The 14,087-nt window shown below is 43.7% G+C and overlaps 1 protein-coding gene across 1 annotated transcript in view; it reads right to left on the reverse strand.

Annotated features, from left to right (window-relative positions):
* The window catches only part of LOC116503327 (alpha-2-macroglobulin-like), a 76,492-nt gene that overhangs the window by 42,741 nt on the left and 19,664 nt on the right, over nt 1–14,087 (reverse strand). The window contains exons 8-14 of the mRNA XM_032209662.1: nt 13,275–13,392; nt 11,896–12,010; nt 9,959–10,068; nt 9,091–9,252; nt 7,331–7,546; nt 6,749–6,809; nt 4,497–4,642 (exon numbers count right to left, since the gene is read on the reverse strand). Of these exons, the coding sequence (XP_032065553.1) occupies nt 4,497–4,642; nt 6,749–6,809; nt 7,331–7,546; nt 9,091–9,252; nt 9,959–10,068; nt 11,896–12,010; nt 13,275–13,392 (928 nt within the window). The remainder of the gene's footprint in view (nt 1–4,496; nt 4,643–6,748; nt 6,810–7,330; nt 7,547–9,090; nt 9,253–9,958; nt 10,069–11,895; nt 12,011–13,274; nt 13,393–14,087) is intronic.

Here is a 14,087-nt window from a genome sequence, read left to right on the forward strand (position 1 = left end):
TTTTTTTCTTTTTGTCTTCACTGTGAATTGTGTTGGGGGAGGTGCACTGAGGGAGCTCAACTAATCTCATTGTACATATGTTATGCACTGTATGCAATAATAATAATAATAACAACAACAACAACAACCCTACCTCCGAGGAGCTTTACCTTGTCGTGGTGGAGGGGCTCGCATGCTCTAATGATCCTAAGGGCTATGCTGAACAGGTACAACCATATCAGACAGGTCTTATGTGAAGGGCCAGACAAAATTTGCTCCACAACCCATTCAAATATGGTGAATACGGAAAAAATGAAATTTATGCTGGCTGAACCGTCACCTGGATTAACAAGGATTCCATTGGATGCTATGGCTCCTGGGCATTCTGTGCAAAATGAGCTACAGGGCTCAGCTCCCTCTGCTGGGCAACCAGGGCATGGACCTGACAAGCTACTGGAAGAAAAAGCAAAAAAGCGAAAAAACTGGACTAGGGAAGAAAACATCTCTATTATGAAAGCTTACTATCAGTCTGAGCCAGCAAAACGTGGATTTCAAAAACAAATGTATGAGATTTGGAAGGTGAATCACACGGACTGTGATATCAGTGAACAAAAGCTAATGGACAAACAACGTGCAATTCTAAGCAATTCTGAGGAGGAGGGTTGGGATCAGATTGGCAACCTGACCCCATTAAAAAAAACCGCCAACCTATATAACATGGTGAAAGAAACAAATAAAAATTCTATACCACATCAGTCATCGCACAGGTTAACAAGGGCCGCGGCGGATGCTGAGGTCCCTGGGCATCCGTCGACAAGTGGGCTACAAGTGGACCAGCCAACAAAACGACAAAAATATAGTGCAGATAAAAATCGTGCCATAATGGCCTGTTATTACAACTCAGAGCCAGAAAAAAGAGGCTATTTAAAGCGAATGTATGAATTATGGAAACAACAATATCCAGATTCAAATGTTAGTGAACAATGACTAGCAGATCAAAATCGATTTATTATACGGAATAAAGTGTTTAGTGAAGTTGAACTTGAGGAAATTCAGGCAATTTGCAAAAATAAAAAAACAGCATCACAAGCGGAAACAACCAATACTCAAGACATAACTAAAGACATTGTAGTAGAACTCCCAGAAGAAGATGTCGGGGAGGAAATAACAACACTACCACCAGAACCAGATATCATTGAACCAACTGATGAACTAACTGAAAAACAAAAAGAATTGAAGGATAAGATCATGGAGCATTTTCTGTCTAATGAGGAAAGGCAACGTTTACCATCATTAAAAACTGTGCCTAAGAAAATTTTGGCCCCTATTATGAAAATGGTTAATGCAGTGCTTTCAACAATCAAACCGGGATCCATCTTGGAAACGAATCAGTTAATGTACAGTGCAGCTGTAATAGTCACTAAAGAACTAGGCATTAAAATCAAAACACCTAGTCACACAATGGAAAAAGCATCAAAGCCAAAGTGGAAAATCCGATTAGAACAAAAAGTCAAAAAATTAAGGGCAGATGCTAGCAACTTAAAGAACATGCATGAGCAACGGCTTAAAAACAGCAAAACCATAGATCACCTATTCAGAAGATATAGATTGGATAAAAGAAACATCAATGAAGCTGTAGAGATTGTAAAACAGCAGATAATAGCAACAGCTAGAAAAATTGAAAGATATGAGGCACGAATCATCCAATATAAACAAAATCAGCAATTTCAATCAGACCAACGGCTTTTTTATCAAAGTCTTAATGTGAATGGTGACACCAAAAGTGAAAAACCAGAAAAACAGGCCACAGTTGAATTCTGGAAAGAATTGTGGGAAAATGCAAAGGACTACAACAAGGAAGCAAAGTGGATACATGACTTTGAGAAAAGCATTGGCAACAAGCAAATGCAAGTATTAGAAATAACAACTGAGATGCTCAAAAATCGAGTAAAAAAAGTAAAGAATTGGACATCACCTGGAAAGGACCAATTGCATGGTTTCTAGCTCAAATATCTGACCGGTTTACATGCAATATTGGCCAGGCAACTGAATGAAATTTTACAAAAGGGCCAAATTGATGAATGGTTGACAACTGGAAAAACATACTTGATTCAGAAGGATGCAATTAAAGGAACAATACCTGAAAACTACAGACCAATAACATGCTTGTCAACAACCTTCAAATTATTCACAGGCATTATTACAGATAACATGACTTTAAAAATAAAAGTCTTTCCCCAGCCACTGAGGAGCTACCATGTTTTCCTGAAATTATGACATGTCCTGATAATAAGGCCATGCAGATCCAGGCCAGGGTGCCACTGCCACCGCCACAGCCCTGCTGCCGCCGCCACCATGCTCCGAGCATAACCAGCTTCCAAACTCCAGAGATCCTCTATGGTTGTGGGCTGGCTGCAGGAAGACTCTCTGTTACACCAGAGTCTTCCAAAAGTCAGCCCACAACCATGAAGTATAGTCCCAGAGTGGCCACTGCCGGAAGACTCAGCAGTGGATCTCCAGAGTTTGGAAGCCAATTATGCTTGGAGCATGGTGGTGGTGGTGGCAGCAGGGCTGCAGTGGTGGTGGCGGCTGTGGCAGCGGGGCACAGTGGCAGCGGTGGCCTGGCCTAGCCCTGCAGGGAGAGCTGGGCATGGTGAGGCTGGGAGGCACAGGAGCTGGAGGCAGAACAAGTGCTTACGCAAACTCTTTCCAGCTGGGCAGAGTGCCACACGGCTTAGCGCCTTTGGGATATTACGGGTCGGTGAGTGGCTCTCTGCCCGGCTAGAAAGGGGGGGGGTTGCCGGGTGGCTGCTCATGAGTGTGGTCACCTCATGGCGGCTTCGTTGCGCTGCTGCGACAGTGCAACACAGCCATTTCCTCCTGAGGCTGTGCCCGGCTCTTCGGGCACCCACTTGCAAGAGAGCAGCCACCTGGCAACCCTAAACCAATAAGCCCGCCTCCCGATAATAAGGCCCAAGCAAAATTGGGGTGGGAGTCAAAAGAAAATACGACCCTGCCTTATTTTCGGGAAAACACGGTATACAAAAAAACCAATCCACTGCCCCGAGGAGAGAGGCAATCCACTGCCCCGAGATAGAGCCGAGGTGGCGCAGTGGTTAAATGAAGCACTGCAGGCTACTTCAGCTGACTGCAGTTCTGCAGTTCGGCTGTTCAAATCTCACCGGCTCAGGGTTGACTCAGCCTTCCATCCTTCCGAGGTGGGTAAAATGAGGACCCAGACTGTGGGGGCAATATGCTGACTCTGTAAACCGCTTAGAGAGGGCTGAAAGCCCTATGAAGCGGTATATAAGTCTAACTGCTATTGCTATTGCCCCAAGTTTCCAGCACTTTGAGTAATAGAATAGAAGAATAGAATAGAATAGAATAGAATAGAATAGAATAGAATAGAATAGAATAGAATAGAATAGAATAGAATAGAATAGAATAGAATAGTTAGAAGGGACCTTGGAGGTCTTCTACTCCAACCCACTGCCTAGGCTTCAGACAAATATCCAATGTCTTCTTAAAAACTTTCAGTGTTGGAGCATTCACAACTTCTAGAGGCAAGTTGTTCCACTGATTAATTGTTCTAATTGTCAGGAAATTGCTCCTTAGTTCTAAGTTGCTTCTCTCCTTAATTAGTTTCCACCTATTGCTTCTTATCCTAGCCTCAGGTGCCTTGGAGAATAGTTTGACTCCCTCTTCTTTGTGGCAGCCCCTGAGATATTGGAAGACTGCTATCATTTCTCCCCTAGTCCTTCTTTCTATTAAACTAGACATACCCAGTTCCTGCAACCGTTCTTCATATGTTTTAGTCTTCAGTCCCCTAATCCTCTTTGTTGCTCTACTCTGCACTCTTTCTAGAGTCTCCACATCTTTTCTACATTGTGGTGACCAAAACTGAATGCAATATTCCAAGTGTGGCCGTATCTCACTTAGCTCAGGGGTCCCAAACTCCCCAGGCCACAGCCCACTACCGGGCCATGGCCTGTTTGCAACTGGGCTGCATAAACAGTGGGGGCAATATGCTGACTCTGTAAACCGCTTAGAGAGGGCTGAAAGCCCTATGAAGCGGTATATAAGTCTAACTGCTATTGCTATTGCTATTGCATCAATCATTCCTTGTCTGGCCTTCAGGTGCCTTGAAAATTGATTGACACCCCACCCTCCCTCTTTGTGGCAACCCCTCAAGTATTAGAAGATTGCTATCACGTCTCCCCTGGTCCTTTTCTTCATTTGCATTATATTTTCAAATGTCTTCTTTCAGGCTTCTCTTCTGCTTGATTTTGTCCAATGTACACATTTTTCCAGCATGTTCCTAGTAAATGGCCATTAAATCTGGAGGTCTTCTTTTTCAGCCCCCTGTTCCAAGGTCCCTTCTTATTCTGTAATACTGTAAATCTATGTTGTCTTTTCTGTGTGCTCAGTCCAGGTCAGAAGGGAAGCCCATTAACCACATGGTCAGTATGCTATTTCCGAAACATGATTAAAAGGGGGCATTTTGTTTCTTCACTTACCTTGTTGGAGAAACACTTTTCAACAGTGAAATCTCTTGAGTGAGCAACAAGTTCTCCGCTGGGCAAAATGGTGTAGAGGAACAAGCGGGTTATGGGTGCAGTGTCAACATCCACCAAGAGATCCAAAAGGAAGTCGCCTTTGGGTTCTAAAGCAAGAAAATCCCAGGTGGAGGAGAGAGAGGGGGAGGGAGGGAGGGAGGGGGAGAGAGATTGAAAAGGGGAAAGTTAGAAGGAATTAATTCCAGTTGGAATACATCAGGCAACCACAACAGGTGAGGAATGTGGGATAAAAGTGGATCATGGAAGAATCAGGAGCTGGAGGGCTTCAACTGCTCTCTTCTCCTTCATAGTTGCATGTACTTGCCTTAGCCATGAATCAGCAGGTGAATCTCCCTCTAGTAACATCATCTACCACATAGGAGGGGAACAGATATAAAACACGCCACGTGGCACGTGCCATGGAGCCCTTTGCTATCTTAGAAAGTAAGGATGTTGGCTCAGACCCCTGTCTCAGTGCTGTTAACATGTTTCCCAGAAAATAAGACCCAGTCTTATTTTCTTTTGGGCTCCAAAATAAGCACTAGGGTTTATTTTCAGGGGATGTCTTAATTTTTTTCCCATTTACGAGAGACCCACTTCTTCTGTTTGCTTGCAGTGAGGTGGGAGGCCGTGCCACCGCAGTGAGGTGCAGGGAGATGGAACTGCCCCACGTGCTCTGCACCAGCTTACTGTAGCTCAGGGCCCTCACACCCAGGCTATCCATGCCCCCAAAACTCTCTTGTCTTGCGGTGGCAGCTCCAGCATATCACTTGGTCTCCTGCTCTATTGCGGTCATGAACAAGCCGAAGTGGTCCAGAGGTGAGGCAGTTTTTGGGGTGTGGATGGCCTGTCTGTGGGGGCCCTGAGCTACGGTAAGCCAGTCCGTGGCTTGTGGGGGGGCAGCTCACCTCCCCTGATGGCCACAGCACCACTTCCTCCTCACTTCATCATGTGTTGGCAGCACCGCAAGTAGCCAAATGGAATGGGCAGGCTGTGCAGGCACTTAAGTAGGGCTTATTTTGGGGATAGGGCTTATATTAGGCACAATTGAAAAAAAAACCAGCTTGGCCTTATTTTCAGGATAGGTGTTATTTTCAGGGAAACACAGTAGTAGTGCCTCTCCAGCAGTGGTGGATTTCATTTAGAACCTCTTCTGTAGGGGTAATCTGCTTTATGGGAGTGGCTTGCTGGCCATGTGACCGTGTGGGAGTGGCTTGCCAGCCATGTGACTGGGTGGGAGTGGCCAACTTGTAAAATGTGGTGAAACTCACTTAACAACGCTCTTGCTTAGCAACCAAAATGTTGGCTCGGAAACTCTGGCATTTGAAGCACGCAAAATCTTAAAGCTGTCAAATTGCAAGACCCTCGCACCCCTAACCCTTTAGAAAAAACCCCCAGGGGTGTTCAAACTTGACAGCTTTAAGACTTGTGGACTTCAACTCCCAGAATTCCTCCTCTCTCTCTTCAACTTGATGATGTGTGGACGGGCAGAGAGAGGGAGATGGAACCGGTTCTAAAAGGCACTGTAGATTTGTGGAACCTCTTCTATAGAAGAGGTTAGAACTATCAGGAACCCACCCCTGATCTCCAGGGTCTCTGCCCCCTGGAGAGGCACTACTAAGGGTTGAACTTAGAGCTTTTTGCATGCCAAGAAATTGGGAGCTCCACCCTCTTCCCTCTCTTTCATCCTCCTGCCTTGCATGCATTTGCTTTCCTCAAAAGCAAAGTCACATTTAGCATGCTAGGCAGCTGCTCTGAGAGGCTGAACCTCTATGCCTCTCTGTGGATCCCCAAGAAGGGCTTGTCCGAGAAGAAAGGGTAGTAGGCAACTGGTCAGCCTGGTGGCTGCAAAAAGATATCACCGTGACACTCAACCAAAACTCAGGATGAAGGAAGTGGCTGCAGAGATTTGGGAGGAATAGCCTGATCATTCTGCCCCACTGTCCCCATCCTTTCCTCTGCTCACTGGCAAGGCTGGCTGTAAGTACCCACAATCCTTTCTCTGCCAGTGTAAAATAGGATATTGCAACCAATTGCAAAGGGCAAAACTTTGCAGACAAGCGAGGGGCATCCAGCATTCAGCAAGGGAGAATTGGATTCCCTACAGATTGACACCCTTCAAGCCCAGCACTTGAAATGGTAGTGACAAACACTCCAGGGAAGCTTTTTCCCAAGCATGGAGGGGAATGCAAACTGGTGGAGGGAGCATTTACCTTTTCCCTGGATTGGCTGTGTGTGAGTCCCAGATCGTTTGATGTCTCCCTTAGTCATCACCTAGAAAACAAAAGAGCAATTCTTGCAATGCAGGTCGAAAACTGGCAGGGGATTGATGGAATGGTGGCAGCCATCACCTTTTCTTGTTTGACTGCCTTCTGTCAATACCCTTGATCAAGATACTTTCAATAGTCCCCTGAAGTTGGGCAAGAGGGTTTCCAGTCATTTAGCAGCAAGCAACTCATCAACAGTAGCGTGAGCCAAAACAGTACTTGAATTTAGTTTTTTTTTTTTAAAGCAGCCAGTCCTCTGAAATTCACTCTAAAACCACAAGGGAAGAAGCTGAAGATCTGGGGCATAATGACATCCTACTCACTGGGACCCATGGCTCCTAAAATTGGTATAAGTGCAATCTCCGCCTTCTAAAAGGTTTCCCAATTGGGATTTATGCCATTGGTGAAATCTAAAATCTTACTATTCTACCTAAGGTTGAATCTTCATTAATCTATATTTACATTATTTACTCCTAAAGTATATCCTTGCTCCAGAAAAAAAGAAACTATCTTTATTTTCCAACTCACCAAATAATAAAAGATAATTTCCTTCTTCGCCGCATTTGGATCCAGGATAAAATGCACTCGAATTTGCTCTGTGCTGCCACAGCTAAATGTTTTTGGCAGAGGGTCAATGTGGAGGTAACTTTGACTTGGTGAGTAAAATCGGTTTACTGTGTGCGAGTCACGCTGATGATAAATGGGGACTGAATGTTCACAGCTTTCATTTTCTTTGTAAACTGCCTGTTTATAGAAAGGGAAAGAAACCACTTTGCTTAAAGAACAATATATATGGGCATACCAGCTGCTTTGACAAAACACCTAATCATCCGTCCCCTCCCGAATGATGAATGAATGTTGCTTCTATTTTTAACTACGTACTGTTTTTATATGTCATTGTGTGTACTCCCTTCCCTATATGTTGTAAGCCGCCCTGAGTCCCCTCAGGGAAAAGGGCGGCCTATAAATAAATTTATCTACAAATCTACAAATCTACATTCCCCTGGTTCAGCTGATAAGGAAGGAGAGCTTGTGGTTTAGAGGTTAATATAACTGCCTAATATGTAAAACAGCCCAAGTTCAAATCCCAGTAAGGGGATTGGTTAGCCGATGAGAGCTAAATTGCTTGAAATAGATCTATACTACTCTCCATTTATTTATCAGCAAAAGAAGACACACACACACACACACACACACACACACACACATTCAGTTATTAAGTATAATTACTTCATTTAGTAATTAAACTTGGCGATATTGATATGAAAATGATGTGAAATGAAAGGTGATATGAATATCTATCTATCTATCTATCTATCTATCTATCTATCTATCTATCTATCTATTCACCAAATATAATTACTGAATGAAGGAAAGAGCTAGACCAATGTTTTTCTCGCCATGCTGACTGAGGAATTCTGGGAGTTGAAGGCCACAAATCGTAAAACTGCTAAGGTTGGAGATTCCTATAGACCAATAAATTCAGGTCAGTACCCTCTTTCCTCAAAAATAAGACCTCCCCAGATAATAAGCCCAATTGGGCTTTTGAACTAAAATAAGCCCTCCCAGCAGCCATGAAGTGACCACGCTCGCCACTTCCTGCACCTCAAAAATAATAAGACCTCCAAAAAACAAGGCCAAGTGCTTATTTTGGGGTCAAAAGAAAATAGGACCCTGTCTTCTTTTGGGGGAAACATGGTAATATTGCAGGGATGCCTACAGCAAAGTATGAGACAGCAGGGCAGGTCCCTCCTTTAGACACCTTCATTATGAGATGGCTGCGGGGAACAAAAAATACATTTTGCTGGATTTCTTTACCCTGCAGCAGAGCTCCAAGGTACACAAGAGTGACCCCTTTGTATGTTGTGCATCTGAAATACACATCCAGCAAAACAACTGTTATGTGATTGAAGAGCAGAACTGAAATACATGCTATGAATGTGAGTGTCCTACAAGAAAAAAAAGGGGACGGTCTCAAAGCTGTGGGAAAATTGGAAAATGGCAAGGCTGCAGGCGTAGATGGTATAGCGGCAGAAATTTTCCAGTGTGGAACAGGCAATCTGCTTATGTAATGGCAATGCAATTTGTTGAATGTATGTGAAGACGACATCTGTGTCAAACAATTGGAGAAATCTTGCTATTGTTCCCCCATTTCAAAGGGAGGGATAATGAGCAAATGCAGAAACCACAGGGGGATGCATTTGTGAGTTCTCCCGAAGATGGTGCTTAGCAAAATTTGGATTGAAAAGGGCACAACCGGGGATTGTTTTTCACTCCAAAATACTCACCTGCAAATTGATGGACTCCTCTGTGAAGTTAGATGTGTCTATGGAAAACTGTATTCGTCCTTCCTCATTGGTTGTGTACCTGGCTGTGTATTCCACAGAAGGTCCTGTAACTTCAATGCTCTTATTAGCCATTGGCACATCCATACCATCCACCAGTTTCATCTACATGTGGAAAAAAAATTAACCCACATCCAATGATTTTAGATTTGAACTCTCATTAAGGGCATATCTGGAGGGTCAAAAGTCAAGCTGGTGGGCTGTGGCCATGCCATCAAAGCCTTGCCTGGTTTTTATGTGTGTTGCACATGTGACACTTGTTAAAAAGGGCAAGGACTTTGATGCCCGGCCACCATCTTGCCTTTTTTGACTTACTTATGAATATTCATTGTTCAAGGGCCTTAACAGCTTTGTGGGTCTTCTTATAGGTCCCTCTCCTAAGCTGAGAAAGGCCAGGATTCCTGAGAGGGGGGGCTGATAACATAGGTGGAATATTTATAAAAATAACCACCTCCACCCCAAATCTCACCCCAAATTTTAAAGGCTAAAATTATTGTGTTAAACTCCCTTGGGAAGATCACTAAAGGAATTGTGGCAGGTTATATGTGATCTTTGGTCTGTCCTTTTTTTCACCCCTCCCGTATTGACTAAAGAATTTAGGGGCTCTTCTGTGAACTCTGGGTGGGGAGGATAGATAGCAGTTGAGGTTGTTGAGAAATGCCACCTGTAAACATTTGCAAGAAAACAACCAAGCAGAGAGCATCGAGGACCCCTCAAATGCCATCTCCTTGGACTTGGGCAAAGTGTTACTGGTTGAAAATCAATGTTCAGCTCTTCCCCACCACCAGTCATCTCTTTCCTGCTTCCTTACCTGCAGGAAAAGGGGGATCCCAGGCTTATAATAAGGCTCTGCGTTTTCAAAACTCAGTTTGCTCACTGTCGAAGTGATGCTTATGATGCTCTCACTTGTCATTTCCACCCCTGTCAAAAGAGAGGAAGCACTGAAGAACACGGGAAAGGCGGAGGCTTAAGAAGCAGCATGGGCAGGATGGGGTTTAGAGGATATTGCCATGCACTTCAAATCCACAGGCTCTGAGTTAGCAACAGGTGTATACAGTGAGCTCCCCCTTCGGGAGATGTGCAATGGGGAGCCAGAAACCAGTCTTATCTATTATGCTCTCACCTCTTTTGGAACTGCCCTCCAGACATTAGCATTGATTCTTCCAGTTAACACTGTATTCAAGAGGCTAAAATCTGCAGGAATAATGCTAATGCAAATGAAAGTAAATATGCATGTCCCGGGATAATATTGCAGGATCCAATCTGGGTTGGTCACTAGGACCAAAGATTTATTCTTCCAAGCTTTCTGGCTCATGCTGGAACCTATCACCAGGGTACTTCTCTCTCTCTCTCCCTCTCCAGAATATGTGCTTTGGGCTGCTCAATTTATACAGTTCCCAGCTGTGTGTAGATTTTAGTTATTAGGTCATTAATGACTGACAATTAAGTCACTAATTTTGTTCTATGTCACAGTGTGGCATATTTTTTGTATAATTTTGTAAGTGGATGCGTAGAGTAAATCAGAGTAGAGTAGAGTAGAGTAGAGGAATAGAACAGAACAGAACAGTTCTATAATATGACACAGAGACACAACACAGTCCAGTTCAGATGTCTACAAGTGCATGGCGAGAAAAATTAATCTTGTGAGTTTACCAAATGGATGGCATAGGGAAGAAAGCTGTTACAGAATTGGATAGTCCTGCTAGAAATATTTCGAAACCTCCTCCCAGAGGGGAGCAACAGAAACAGACTGCAAAGTGGCTGGGTGGAGGCTCTAACAATGCTTTGAGCTCTAAGCACATAGTACTTATAAGCAGAATCCTGAACAGTGGGAAGCTAGCTTCCTATGATCTTCTTGAGTGTCCTTACCTCTTTCTGTATGGACCTTCTATCTGAGGCACTGCTGCATAGCAATATCTACTAGAAAGTGGTTGCTTTTATGTTACCGAAATTTATAACATTCAGTTGAAATGATATCATTGCCTTTGTATTGTACAATCTTGTAAGCTGTCTAAAGTCTAGGACCGGGTCAGATTACAAATGAATTAGATCAAATCTGGTCTGAGAGTAATACAATGATCTCCCACTCCCATCATAGATGAAAAGATGCTGATCTATTGAAACCCCATCAACCCACACACCCCTTGTTCAGATGTCTTACAGCTAGACGCTCCATAGAGCAGCAGTTCTCCAACATGTTGGCCTCAGGAATCCTTTACAATCTTAAAAATGATTGAGATTATATCTATAAATATATACTGTATTAAAAATTAAAACTGAGAAGTGTTAAAGCATTCATTTATTTGACTTTCCAGACTTCCTGAAAGGGTCAATTGGGAGATCACACTTTGGGAATCATTGCACTGGCCATTCATAAACTGCCTGAATAGCACTTAGACTTATATACCACTTCAAAATGCTTTCCAGCCCTCTCTAAGTGGTTTACAGAGTCAGCCTATCGCCCCCAGTATCTGGGTCCTCATTTTACCGACCTCGAAAGGATGGAAGGCTGAGTCAACCTTGAGCCTGGTGGGATTCGATCTGCCAAAATGCTGGCAGCTGGTGATCAGCAGAAGTAACTTGCAATACTGCACTCTAACCACTGCGCCATCACCACTGAAGCCCTTCAGCGCAGGAAAGTTCACTGCTTCATGTAGCCCGTTCTATCGGTTCACCTCTCATCCAGTTGGGAGGTTCTTCCTAAGATCTAGTCCAAGCCCTTTTCTTTGCTGCTTCCTAAAAAGATACCTGTGCCTTCCTCGGTGATCTTGCCTTCTGCCGTAATACTGTCTTCTAAATCATTTTGCTTCAGATGAAACATCTTGGCTTCTACCACCTGGGAGAAACACCCTTGCCCGTTTGCCTGTAAGGAAAAGCAAAAAATGCTAACCAAGAAACCAGTCATTTGAAAGACTGTGCTTCCTTATTTGTGGCTTTCTTCAACTAGCTGTATTCATTGGAATTGAAAGTCCATAAGTCACAGCCAGCCTGAGCTGTGCAGCTAGAGGTCATCAAATCAGCAAAGGATACTTTACAGATTACTGAAAAGAATATTCAACAGTTGAAATCCAACCAGATCTCTTGGGGAAACTACTTGCTTGCTTCAGCTCAACCTTGCCAAGTTTTCTCCAAGATTCGGAGAACCTTGAGGCCATAAAGTTCAACCCCCTGCTCAGGAAATTAACTCAGTTGATCCCCCACCTACAGTGGCTTTCATGGAATATATCTGACTCTGTCCCAATTGCTCCATCAGTCCTCCGATGCAGAAAAAGAACTAAATTCTCTTTCCCAGGGTTAACAGGAGCAGAGAAGTGGGATCTTCAAAAGAAGAATGAAAAAGAATACTAGGATGTTGTATTTCTGTGGTCGAGTGGTTGTGTATGTGAGAGAAGGGGAGAGAGAGCATGAGAGAAGGGAGAATTTATGACCCCCAAGTCATTCTGTAGCAGTCATTATAATCACCTTTCCAAAGTTGTAGGCATTGTAGGAGGAAAACTCTGTTAGTTTAAGGTGGAAAAAAAATCAGTAGTCTAATAACCCCTTTTCTGACTTATACATTTTGTTAAATGACATAAGCTTTCATGAACTGCAGCTCACAAAAATTACAGTCTTCTAATAAAATGTGTTAGTTGGAAAAGGCATCCCTGATTCCTCATTTTTTTCAAATTAGCTGCATACATACCCACTGGCACTCACACAACTCTGGAATCAAGAGGAATCAAGAGATGGCTGTTAATGCAAGCACAAAATGGGGCGTGGCAATAGGCAGGGGTGGGAATAATGTTTTTGAAACGTGGCAGATGGACATCAGTCCACCTGTTATGAAATCCATAAGAAAATCAAGCAGCTCTCAGAGAAACTGCTGGAAATTTCTGGAATAGGCATGTTTTGCGTCATCTAACTGCTTTCCCTGTCACTGAAGCTGATTAATGAGACCGTGTGAACTCACTTCCTTCATTTGAGGTCTGACAGTAGCTTTATTTCCTCTGGTCAACCTCTTTGGTAGCTGGACTAACATTCCCATCTTCCAATTGGCCAGGCTGGCTCAAACTAGCATGAATCAAAACTAAAGAATTTGTGATGAACAGCACATCCCATTGGAACATTTTCCTTGATCTGAAACATACCTCTCCGGTGTACTCTTCACACAGTCTCATGTCTCTCTCTGGACATGGATTATATTGCTGATAGCGACGGCAGATGGTCATATTCACCAGGCCAGGGACAGGTTTCCCATAGGTATACCTGCATCCAGAACCAAACTGATTAAAGATACAGATTAACAGAGTTGGAAGTTACCTTATAGGTTTAGTCCAACACTCCACTCAAGCAGGAGACCCTATACCATTTCTGACAAATGGCAGTCCAATTTCTTCTTGAAAGTCTCAAGTGATGAAGCTCCCACAACTTCCGAAGGCAACTTCTGTTCCATGGGTTGATTGTTCTCACTGTCAGAAAGTTCCTCTTTATTTCTAGGTTGAATCTTCTCCTTGATCAGTTTCCATCCATTATTCCTTGTCTGGCCTTCAGGTGCTTTGGAAAATCACTTGAGCACACCCCCCCCCCTCTCTTCTCTGTGGCAGCCCTCAAATATTGGAAGATTACTATCATGTCTCCCCTGGTCCTTCTCTCCACTAGACTAGCCATGCCCAGTTCCTGTAACTGTTCTTCATATGTCCCCTAATGGTTGCTCCCCTCTGCACTTTTTCTAAAGCCTCAACATCTTCTTATAGTGTGGTGACCAAAACTGGATGCAGTTCTCTAGGTGTGGTCTTACTAGGGTTTTATAGAGTATTAGTACCTCACTTGATCTTGATCTTGAAGAGCCAAGGTGGCGCAGTGGTTAAATGCAGCACTGCAGGCTGACTGCTAGATCAGCAGTTCAGCGGTTCAAATCTCACCGGCTCAGGGTTGACTCAGCCTTCCATCCTTCCGAGGTG

The sequence above is a fragment of the Thamnophis elegans genome, chromosome 2 (genome assembly GCF_009769535.1).
Source record: "Thamnophis elegans isolate rThaEle1 chromosome 2, rThaEle1.pri, whole genome shotgun sequence".
NCBI lineage: Eukaryota > Metazoa > Chordata > Lepidosauria > Squamata > Colubridae > Thamnophis > Thamnophis elegans.